At 49.1% G+C, this 12,494-nt stretch overlaps 1 protein-coding gene across 2 annotated transcripts in view; it reads right to left on the reverse strand.

The window, feature by feature from the left end:
* Nucleotides 1-12,494, reverse strand: part of DAAM (disheveled-associated activator of morphogenesis-like protein) — a 140,869-nt gene that overhangs the window by 40,483 nt on the left and 87,892 nt on the right. The window contains exon 1 of one of the 2 annotated variants that reach the window (XM_065444246.2): nt 818-1,220. The exons of the other annotated variant lie outside the window; for it this stretch is intronic. Within the exon in view, the coding sequence (XP_065300318.1) occupies nt 818-886 (69 nt within the window). The 5' untranslated portion in view covers nt 887-1,220. Of the gene's footprint in view, nt 1-817; nt 1,221-12,494 lie in introns of those variants that run through there. 2 annotated transcript variants of the gene reach the window in all.

A 12,494-nucleotide genomic window follows, 5' to 3' on the forward strand; every position in this document is an offset into this window, starting at 1 on the left:
CCGCTATTCACAGGGCGCCTACCAGAGCCGATTCATTGAGAACTTTGCGCTGAATATTTCGCACCAGGGCATCACCAAGCAAGCGAGGTGACTTTGGTACTCGATCCATTGTGCTCTATGTCATTCTGTGAGCTCGTTATCTTCCTTTAGGTAACAGCGTTTAAAACCGTCACGAAGGATATTTAGTGGCCATATATAGCTGACATATCTTGCGGCATGCTACCTGATCACTTTCTCACATACATTTTCCGTTCACTAAAACCTTCCGCGTAGTCATGGTATTGTCGTCTTCGCTCCTTGTTTAAATTGGCCACTGATTTAGAAAGCTGGGCCGATGACATCTAGATCAGCATATGAAATCGATCCCGAAAGCACGCCCCAACTACCAAAGCCTCTCACCCCCCCCCCCCTAGTCTAGTTACAAATATTTAGGCAGAACACATCAGATAATGAGTGACAGTCAAGCGATAGCCTCCCGATAGACTTGCCCTACTGATTAGCTAGAGTGGTTTAATGCTATCAAGCGCGCGAATTCAGTGAAGTAACACTGTCCACCCCCCCCCCCCCCATGATCGGCGCTCGTTACAAACCACATTAGAACGTAGTATCACAATCGGCCCAGCAAGTCACTACGGGATCGTAGCGCTGACTACGATCCCGTAGTCAGCGCTTTCATTGCGCTGACTACGGGATCGGGCATAGTTTACTCAGCCAGACCGCCTCCCGAGCAAAGTGGGCGGAAGAGCTGCGAGCACTGTCAAACTGTAAGCACTGGCGCGTGTCTTTACATAAAGTCGTTGATTCACCAAGCATTTACCTCTCGCGACGGATCGTCGACGTGTGTCCGGGAAGCTCGGGTCGCCACGACTGCGCATCTTTTCGCCATCGCGTTCACTCGACGTCGTCACATCACATGCGGTACCGCGGCAGATCAAACCAGAAGCGGCGCCACCGCTGACGATGGCTTCATCACCGTCGACCAGCTTGCGACACATTCGCTGAGGAAAGCCCGCTCGATGAACATAGCGTCACCAGGAAAGCGTGCGTAAGGAGCGTCGAACGTTTCACCCGCGGCACCAACGAACAAAAAAATTCTTTCGAACAAGCTTTTGTCTCGTCCTACAAGCAGCACCGAAGCAGTATCCGAAAAGCGAAGCAGCGCGCCGTGCGAGACAGGAAAAGTCAGGGGCCCACTCTGGCCACTCTGCGCATTACAAGGTTCGCGAAGATGGACGGAGGATGGCGGCACGCAAGGAAAACGACGGCGAATGTGACAGCACGTGACTACCTCTTCACAACTGTGCGATCCTTTAGAAAGCAGACGCTGATCCCTCGGTGAGATAAGGGCTTCGACGACAGCGCCGAAGTTACCGAGTCTCCGTTGCGCCTTTTGGTAAGGGAACTTCATTAACCTTGCCGAGTCATGCGCTTGCGAGCAGTCAGACTCGTCCTTGTGAGCAGTATACGAGTAACTTAAAAGTCTTCAGCGAATTAAATTTCTAACAGCGGTGATGCAACCACCACATTGGAAACCATCCGACGGTTATGCGGCCAAACAGCGTCTGTGTTACTCACACAGACAAAAATATCATTTTAACAGAGATATAGCTCGTCATTTTCACTTCTTCAACAAGGTACACGACGAGCCGATGCTTCGAATATTGTTCTTCTCATCTTCAAGCATCGAAATAAGAAACTACTAAGCACTGCACTCCGGAAATTTACATTTTGTGAAGTAAGTGGCGCAGCACCCCAGATGTTGCCAGCATGAGCGTGCTTCATGTTTGAACGAATCGTTGACCCCAATGGTAGCTTGAGATATTCTCATTTTCCTACATCCCCTACCCTCGCGTTTTCGCTACTTGATATGCGCCGTTGACAATAACTGTTGTAAATGTTTAACACAGCTATTCTTTACGCGCGCCGAGCATTGCGCTTTATGTCTGTTGAAGAGCTTCCATGCAGGCTTTATCTAACAATAGCTTGAACTATACCTTCAACTATCGTATTAACTACGCGAAAGGAGGTGCCGTAATTGCATCAACTAACCGATCAAAAAAGTCACAGCACGAAAAAAGCGCACTTGAACATGCATTTTTCTCGCTGTTTGCTCCTGCAGTGTAAAACTGATAGTAGCTCCCTCTATCAATAGGTTCGTTCCTTTGCCTCTCACAACGAGTTGCTGTAACTGCAGTATATAGTTTGAAGCCCAGCGCGTGATCAATCAATAACAAATATGCGCTTTCTTGGGTTGCATTTTAAAAAGGTCATACATTTCCCATTGCTCTTTAATTCAATAATTTGGCTTTGGCATCTTTGTCTATGTGTTAAAGTTGTTCATCTGAGCACAATTTTACGAGAGAAAAAAAGCACGTTCGTTTCAAAAACAGTAAACCTCTGCACCTTCCTGATCCCTTAACCCTTACTGTGTGCAGTCTGGGTCAAAATTTTGCAGTAAGCAGGCTCCGCGAAACAGCAGAGTTTATTCCCAATACTTTGCCTACTGCGATTAAAAGAGTACAACGACATAAATTGCTAGTGTACACTGGTTGAGATCCAGCAAATCTTAATTACACGCTGCGGGCCCAGTCTAATGACGTTCTCAGTTCTTTCTCAGAATGGGATGCGCTTGGTAAACTTTCGACGCCAACTGTACACACCTTTCGGCCGTTACCAGCACACATCCCTGTCTACCCTGAGCACGTGACGGCGACGCACGTTGGCTTGAGCTTTTACCTGCTTTTCTCTGATTAAAGATTGTTATCGATGTATGCAAGCGCGTTAATTGCGCAGATCGAGTCACCCGGACCAGCGCTCTAATTGCGCCCAGCTCGGCCTCTTAATTCGTGATCTTTATCGAAGCACGCTTCCGATTCCGGCCACAACGTGGCCATCTCAGTGACCCACATGACCACATCGCTTCTTCGAATGGTTATCGTGGTGGTCGTTGCACGACGTAATACGTTGTACGCCACTCATGTCCGCTCCGCCATCCGGATGAGCGGCGTGTTGCAACAGCACGTGACCTGCATTGCAACGGCAGATGATCGGTACGTGTGTAACGTACAGTAAACGGTTGTGGCACGACAACGGATTCATCGAAACGAGTGACATTGTTATCCCCTAACCCCGGAAGCTCGCATCGCGGAACGGGGCCAGAATGGACCATCGTGATGGGCCACAGGGTAGTGCGCACCAGACGTTCTCCAAGGATGAAGTCGTAACGCCGCGAACTCGGATGACAGGAACCGCGCCGTGGTTGCTTAGGGGCTTTGGTGTTGCGCTGCTAAGCACGAGGTCGCGGGACTAATTTCGATGGGGGCGAAATGTAATAAGACCCCTGTACTTAGATTTAAGTGCACGTTAGGGAATCCTAAGTGCCCAAATCAATCCAGAGTCCCCCACTACGCCGTGCCTCATAATGAGAATGTAGTTGTGGCACGTAAAACCCCATAATTTGTTTCTTTCTCAGATGAAAGAAGAAGACATTTGTTTTTATTCTCGCGGCGTCTTATCGCCTGATTATCTCACGACTCATCTTGCGCACACTTCCACGTACATCACCACCTCATAACGTCGCTACTCGTTTTGTATACATCTCCAAGCCCTACATCGCCTCATGATCTCGCGACTCGCCTTGCTTATACACTTGTAAGCACAATGTAACCTGATGAATGACAGACGTAGCTGTCACGGCTCGTCGTGTACCTAACGTGGCGTGGCGCGTGCAATATGAAAGAGCAATACGAGCACACGGATGATTGACGTAGAAAATGTACTCAAGCCTTATCTTGCCTCATCAATGTACCTCTTGCCTCAATGTACTCAAGCCTTATCCACTTGCCCTCTGATCCACGAGTCCAAATATCGTTTATTAACACGCGCTCTTGCACAGCATATTAAGTTTGAACGCGTGGCGCCTCGCTTTCTGGTCTTCGTTAGTTTTGTGCATTTTCCTATTCGCTGTTCTTCCTTTCTTCTTTTATTGCTTGCTTGCTTGGTTGTTGTTTGCGCGCTTGCTCAAGAACTGCGCAGTGTAGTAAAGTGAAGCTAATGGGGGCCTTTCATGCAAAGCTTCCGAGTCTCACAGTACACTTTGCAACGCCACGCGTGAAGCGCTTCGAACCGCGACGTCAGAAAAGTGTGTCGATGCCTCCCGAGAGGTTACTCAGTTACGAAAGCGTGAACGTTATCAGCGCCGCGGTTCACCTGTTTCAGCTTCCGTTCAATTATATTAATGGCCTCCGCCTTGACAACCGCCACTTCTGCCAGACTCTTCGTGCTTATCGATCTCGGAGGCCACGTTGAAAGCGCTCACTCGGTCCAGCGGTGCGAGTTCGCGATCTCTTACGCGCCGGCCCTTACAGGTAGCGTCGATCGGTCCTCAGGACGAGAAACGCGCGGAAATTCTTGGCATTAGAAGAGAGCAAAAGGATAGACAGTTGGGCGAGTTGGTACGGTAACATGATTTTGGCTTCTAGCGCGAAGTGAAGCACGGGCACAGAAAGGAGCAGACAGGACGAGCGCTAACTCTCAACTAAATTTTTATTGAAACGAAGAACATATATATAGGTGATTGCAAAAACCGTAGCTTAAGAACATGACAATGTAAAAAGCATCAGTTAAACATGTGAGCTGACATGTTTAACTGGTGCTTTTTACATTGTCATGTTCTTAAGCTACGGTTTTTGCAATCACCTATATATATGTTCTTCGTTTCAATAAAAATTTAGTTGAGAGTTAGCGCTCGTCCTGTCTGCTCCTTTCTGTGTCCGTGTTTCACTTCGCGCTAGAAGCCAAAATCATATTAGAAGAGAGCTTCAGTTTAGCGTACGCATACGCATACGCAAGAACTAGGGACCACAGTATTGCGCATGCGCAGACCCCTACGTCAGCGTCGGCGCATGCGCAGTACCGTTGCCCCTAGTTCTTGCGTACGCAAACCGCTTGCGACCCCTAAAGTAAAACTCTCTATTGCTAGCATAGACGCGTAAGCATTGGTGTGGCCGCCGCTTGCGCAGTCTCTCCACCGAGCTCGCCCCAGCCGCCGGTGCCCGACGCCAGATGTCGACACGGATAAGGCGCGCGCGCGCGGCGCGCTGTCGATTTGGTCGCGCCCTGTTGTTGTTCGCCGCGACGTTTCGGCGCAGGCGCGTGCTAGCCGGCTCGAGCCGCTCTAGCGGCCGACCGCCGGTCGAAAGGGGTCAACGGCCATCGCGTTTCGCCAGTCGATCACGCGTCGAAGACAAGTGCCATTGTTTGTGGCCCGTCGACTCTGCCCGGCGCGCCGGGGCGGTGGGCGGTAACCCTTAAAGCCTGTTTCGGAGGAAGTAACAAAACGATGTGCTGCGGAGAAGGAAGAGAATTGAAATGAAAAGGGAACGAAAGACGAGGCGCCACGACTGCGCGCATGCGCAAAAGCAGCCCCCCCGCGACACCGAAAGTGCGGAGAAAGGAAGCCGCGTGCCGAGGAGCAGGATGAAAGCAACCAGACCATAGAACGTGCGAGCTCGTGGCCGCTGCAGTACAACGGCAGCGATGCAATGGTGACGCAACGCGGCGCCGTCCCTGTGCGTACGGCCTCCTCCTCGGTGAAGCCTCGAGACGGTATTATACGAACGGCCGCGGTTGCATACGTGTAAGGCACGCGAACGCAAGCATTTTGCGGTCGTACGCGCGCTTCTTTGATGCGCTGTGCTCGCGCAAGATCGCTTCGCGCAACCGGTACGATGCACGAGGAATTCCCCGGTTGCGCTTACGCGTCGACTGATGATGGACTCGCGCTCCGTATACGTGCTAGCCCTGAAGCGAAGACACGCGCTCGCATGGTTTATGCGCATTCGCGTGGCCTATCAACGACCTCGCTCTTTGTAATGGGTTTGCGCAGATCATTCCTTTGAGGATGCGTATGCGCATATGTGGTGGTGTGCTTGCGTGATTCTGTCGAGCACGCAGGTGTCTGCAGGTTTACTATACGGTGAATCTTTTCTCGGTGCTTGGACACGTGCGGGTGCAACCGAGTGATTTCGAGAGCGATAACGCTATTTCGTAGCGCGAGAGATGGTGTGTGTTGAGCAGCCACTTTATTAACGGCAAGAGGGGAAAATCGATTAAGCTCGGCGCGCTGTGGCGCTTGGGGTCATAAGCGAAGGTAGAGCTGGTCCCGATTTCACTTTGTCCAGATCGAACGCCGCTCGATGTGTTGACGAGTGCGCGTGGCTGTGATGTAACGTTCATTGGGAGCTCGCGGAAGACATTCGGCTTCTCCGTCGCTGGAAGCGTACCCTACTCCTTACCGGTTTATACGTAATTCTAAGTCGTCATCGCGAAAGCGAATGTGTAGGAAATTATGCAATGAGAAACAAGTGTTGCGGAAGCTTTTAACGTGTTGCCCAGTGTCTTGGAGGAAAGTGAATGATACTTTCGGATATACCGAGTCCGCGAAACTAGAGAAAATCACATCGCGTAACTCTGCTTTGTAGATTCGGATATATACGGGCATTTTCGTGCTCTAGCTGTAGTTTCTTGGACGCTGTCTGATAGAAAGGTCGCGCTGATGGTCTTAACACGATACCTCCTCCTGAACTAACAGCATATGTGAATATGAGACTCTTATTCCAGACTGTTTCAATAAACCAAACCAACCAAATTTCTGCTAAAATAAGAGAAGCAAGCCGGGCTGGAGCAAGGTAGAGGCGATTGGAGATCTATGATAAATCCATTTGCTCTGTGAACAGATATAATTATGGGCTCGTGCAGATAATTATTACGATGATAGTTCATGATGATGCCCTGACCTTGCTAAAGCGGCCATGACGTTGAGGGTGCGGCAGTTTGGGCGCAACAATCGATGTATTAAAATTCGCCTCTCTATGGTTTTGCCCTCTTGATTAACCTCTTATTTTCGCTGAATGATTTATATTCTTTTGAAAAAATACTATGGTGATCGCACTTGCGATCACCATAGTAATATAGTACTATTGCGCTTCATGGAGGTCCCTTAGGTCTTTGTGTAGTCAGCTACCGTTTCCACGCCTCACGATTCATTCTCACGAACAGGGTACCCTCGTTCCGACTCAAGAAGCTGCCTTTCTAGAACTGATCGAGAAAATAAAACAAGGAAGAAAATGGAATTCGCAAGAGAGAGTGGCGAGCATTGTTCACTTTACTCCACGTTTTCTTGCGAGCGCAGATTTCGCGACTTTTCCCAAGCCATTCATTGGGCAGAGACTCATACACCAAGCGCGTTTAAAGGCGTCTGCAGCAATGGCATACCCATTGAGTCAAGGGGATTTGCCTCGCCGTGATGTTTGTCCCCATTTTTATGCTTGTGGATGAAAACTTTCTACTCCGTGTCAAGACAGCAGGCGACAAACGCGCTAAGGACTCCTAGAGCGTAGCGGTCAATTCATGTTCTATTTCTACAGCTCCCTTCAACACCCTCCCCCCGCCCCTACTCTTTTCTTCCCTTGCTCTAATACTGCCATCTATGCCGTTTTATTTGTGTATTCTCAGTCGTTATCTGTCTTTCACAGTATGTTTCAAGTTAACAGCCAGCGAAGTGTAGAAAATGAGTTTCCTGTGTTTTTCTTTTTCAAATTTTTGTTTTCTGTCCGAGCTCTTTATTTCATTATTGGCTTCTTCCCACTTTACTGCCTCACTGTTTTTTCTTTCGTAGTGCGTTCTGTCTGCTTATTCCTATCAGTGTCCCCCAACCTCCCCCTGCAGGCGCTGCCTGAGAGCTTATTTCCTCTATAATTGGCCTCGCTCGACGAGAGCTGCTCGGAGAGACGGCACTAGCCACCCTGAGGAGCCACTGTAGGCATTGGAGCAACGAAGAACACAGACCTGGTGATCGTCTTGCCACGGCGCGCACGAAGACTGTGAACCAAACGGCCGTGAAAAAAATAAAAAAATAAGATATTTCTTTGTGTCTTTTGTTTACTCTATCCCAGATTGTTTGTCTGTTTCTGACCCGTGCACCACTTCGAATGTTCCTTCGTGCTTGTTTTCTTAATGCTCGAGTTCGCGAGAAACGAACCGTTTCCAGCGATGCGTCAGTGCCGAACTTCGCAAGACATGGCCGATCGTCAGGCGTGGCACGCTTCGGAAGACGTCTGCCGTCGATCGGGAGTGCTGCCCCTGTTGACGGAAACGCTCTACACATATTAGCGGTGCTTTCAGGCGCTGCCAAGCGAGCACAGTAAACGATTAACAGAAGCAACTGCTTCGGCTTTTCGAGGGCTGCGACGATACACTATGCGTGCTTGAGTATCCTATAGTGGTTTCTAAACGGTAGTACCGTTACGAAAGGACAGTGCAGGTAGTCATGCACACACGCGCCTTAAAGACAGGCCGTTTGTGCTTAGGAGGGCTCCCTGGAATGTTGTGGTGGTGCTGGTGGTGATGATGATATCTATGTCACCTTCTCCGAACCGGAGTGATCGCAACAGCTGCTAGCTTGCGCAAGCTACTTGCGTATCACCGTGTAGTAATCTAGCATCCTGCCTATGTTTGCTTTATCTCATAATATTCATCTACATGCCAACGATGAATACTGTCGCCATCTGTCCTCCACTCTTATTGCGATGGATACTCCAGACAAATTTTACCCTTCGTCATCGCCATGAGGTTGCGTGTAAAGCCTAAGTGCGATAAATGACGAAAACCCAAATGACACCTGGTGGGAGCGTGCCCGCGACGCTCATTTTGTTTCCTTCAGTTCATTCACGACAGGCGTCGTTCTGATCAAGTCAAGCATGGGCTTCAATTTAGAATGCATTTTTGAATACTGGGGTAAGTGACCATTTGTGACCACCCCGCTTCAAAAGCATGCCAAGGAGCCTTCATCATCACGAGAAGCAGGCCAACAGGGCGGAGAGCCGAGCCGCGCGAGCTTTATATTAGACTTTGAAATGCAGATTGATTATCATGTGAAGAGATGTGTTACGTGTATACAATCGTAATAACATATAAGGTGAAAAAAAAGAAAGGCTCAACAAAGCGTCGACGCTAAACAAGATAAGGTCGACCTAATATAGGAAATTAATGTCAAGCGCCATCCACTGATAGATTAGATTATGGGGTTTTACGTGCCAAAACCGCTTTCTGGTTATGAGGCACGCCGTAGTGGAGGACTCCGGAAATTTCGACCACCCGGGGTTCTTTAACGTGCACCTAAATCTAAGTACACGGGTGTTTTCGCATTTAGCCCCCATCGAAATGCGGCCGCCGTGGCCGGAATTCGATCCCGCGACCTCCTGCTCAGCAGCCATCCGCTGACTGGCCGCAAAGCAGCGTCCACCATCTTGATAATGGCGCGCCAAAATTAAACTCCTGGCTTGATAGCACAGCTGCTGCCATCACCCGCGTACTATGATGTTCCACCCCCGCTGTTCACTGCTATAAGCGAAGTAAACGATCCGTGGCAATACCGGCCACAAACTAAGGTTGCTTATTCTCAGCTGTGAGCACAACAAAACGACATCCGCCTGCTAAGGACCGGTACGACGGCGCCGATGGAGAGGATGTTGCATACCGGGTGCTGCTTTGAGCAGGCAAGAGTAACATTTCTCTCACGCCTTAGTCGATCCCTTGAGTCATTACTGTTATTCGCAAAATACTACTCCTCCCCTATCCCCCCCCCCCACACCTCAGAAAACAAAAAGATTTCTGTTATGTTTTCGCTCCCTCATGCAGCTTTGTTTCAGTTTGCGCTCCATGGTAAGGCTACCTTCCGTACGAAAAATTGTTTAAAAATGTCGTTTAGTATGCGACCGCGAGATTTTTTTGTGCTTTTCTTAACAATGCACTGTGACATTTTAAAAATTTCGGCTGCTAAAGTACTTGATGCAAATAGAAAAAAAGAACACATAGCGGAATGTTGCCGCATACATAACGGCGTAATTTTTTTGCCATACCCGGTGAAAAGCGAAGAACTTTCTATAAATGAGCACGATGTTCACGAAAATTGTATTTCAATTCATGTTGAAAAAAAGAAAAACATCAGCTCTGACACAATAGTATGAGCGTGTTGTAGAGCATTTATTATTTCCCTTTATTCACTTCGCATTGCAAACAGCTCAGCAAAGTTCATTAAAGCAGAATTACTTTTGCCGAGCTGGTAAAATTCAAAATTGGTTATTAAGCCTGTGGCACATTGCTACTGTATGTACATCTTAAGAGCAGTGCACTAATGGTAGAGATAGACAAGACTCGCACACTCTATCCCCAAGCTGCCTTTTCTTTTTTAGCCTCGGCATGCATTTGGTTTACCCTTTCTTCTTTGTCTACAAATGAATTAGTACTAAAACCTCGACATCGCAGCGCCTCTTCCGAATATCTTCGACCCGCAACTATTTCAAGGCCTCAGTTTCAGGTGCACTTTTCTCGTATTTGAAGATGTTAACTTAAAGGACATTACGGAATCTTAGAAATTCTTATCAACAATTATTTATGTTAAAGTCGCCCGTAGCGTTAAATATACCTGTTGACAATACTGCCACACAAAGCAGAGCTAGAACGGAGGCTTTTCAAGACAGCATGTGCTAACAGCACCTGCAAACATTGGCTTCATTGGCACTAAAATATCAGCGACCTCAGAGCGGTCATAACCTCTCTGTTGTAACCTGTGTGATGCTATCGGCACCACCAATGAAATTGTTTATTCACCATACTCTGTGGTATACACACAGTTAATCGAATATAAAACCTCGGCCGGGTGTAAGCGCAAAGCAGAAACCACGACTCCGGCGCCTGTGCGACCTTGAAGCGAGTTGAGAAGGATAGCGGAAAACCCACGAACGCTGAAGATATCTAGGCAAAGGGCAATGTTCGTTACCGTGCGCTCAGAAAAAGAAAACCTCTCTTCATGTGCTACTCTCAGCCAAGTGTCGCCTACCAACGGGTGATTTTTTTCCCGATTCGCCTTCCGCAGTACATGTTCTTTCAAAGACTTCGCTTTTCCGAGCTCGTTACTCAGTGTTTTCGCCTTGGTGCAGTCTTCAATGAAGGGGCTGATCCCCGAGATAGTGCAGTCTACAGTGTCAATGCGTATGTGTATCTTGTTATGTCGCCGTCCCACTGGGTATGTCCCATTGCGGTCATTGTCATGCTGTCATTGCCACGTCATCGTTATCATACAGTCGTCACATCACCTCCGTCGTTCCATCGACGAATGCGTCCAGACATCACTTGGACTTCCGGATCATTCTGGGAGCGGCCCAAACATCACTTTGTGAGTGTGTGCGTGGGGGGAGGGGAAGGGGAGAAGCCGAATGCCAGGCCGGGGTACATTTGTGCCCGTTTGAGCCAGTGGGTGCCCGGCGGCGGTGGGAAATCGAGCCCACACCCCTCCCGCAGCAGATGCGGGTGCTCTACAATTAGGCTACGGCTGCAGTCAGTGAGGCTGTCGGCATTCGATTGCAGTTGTGCAGGTCTTGTCAAGTCGTTGTCGTCATATAGTCATCGTCATGCAATTTATGTTTTCGTGCTCGTTCCATTGTCATAATTCCAGCTTCGCGAAACGTTTCTCGTCATACCGCCGTCGACAAGCTGTCGTCGTACAGTCATCGTCATGCAGCTTTCGTCACGTTGTCGTCATCACACACTTGTCATCATCCCATTGTTCTCGTCGGCGTTCCGTCCTCGTCATTACGCCTTAGGCTGCACCAGTGTGTACACAGAAAGCCGGACGAGAGCGTTGGAGAACCGTAGAGGAGCGTCAAATCGAAAATGCTATAAAACGACTTTTAGACTGAAACGTCATGTCAGAAGCGAGACTTTCAAACCCTCAAGCGATTCGGCCTGTCAAGCCCACACCACAGTTGACGCCTAAACATTCGTCTTTTGCACACTCGTAACCGTCCTTTGAGCTTCTTTAGAGCGAAAAGCTTCTTTCGCCTATTTTTCGCGTACACTGGTTGGTGGGTCTTTCGACTTTTCCCCGTCGATGCAAAAGGCACTCAGGCTCGCGCAACCGAGGTACGCTGCGCGTTCACCACCGAGTGTCGGCGGCGTTGGCCGTGAGCGATATTGCGACCTACACGCGCTCCCGTGTGAGAGCATTGTGGCGACTAAAAGTGGCGGGGGTGGGGAAGCGCCACACTGAAGATTCGGGCTGCGGTGCTCGACCGGAGTTGTGCTGTTCTTTTCCTACATGCCGCCCAATGTCACCGGGGCTGTCCTAAGGGTTCCCCGCTATCCTCCTTCAAATAACTGCCGTAGCGCCAACTCGCTTCAAGGTCGGACAAGCGTCGGGGTCATAGTGTTCTGCTTTGCACTTACGCCCGGCCGAGGTTGTATATTCGACGGACTGTGTGCATGCCACAGAGTATGGTGAATAAAGAATTTCATTGGTGGTGCCGATAGCATCAGACAGGTTACAACAGAGGTTATGACCGCTCGGAGATTGGTGATCTTTTAGTCCCAATGAAGCCAAATGTCTGCAGGTGCTGTTAGCACATGCTGTCTTGAAAAGCCTCCGTGCTAGCTCT

The sequence above is a fragment of the Dermacentor albipictus genome, chromosome 10 (assembly GCF_038994185.2).
Source record: "Dermacentor albipictus isolate Rhodes 1998 colony chromosome 10, USDA_Dalb.pri_finalv2, whole genome shotgun sequence".
In the NCBI taxonomy this organism is placed as follows: domain Eukaryota; kingdom Metazoa; phylum Arthropoda; class Arachnida; order Ixodida; family Ixodidae; genus Dermacentor; species Dermacentor albipictus.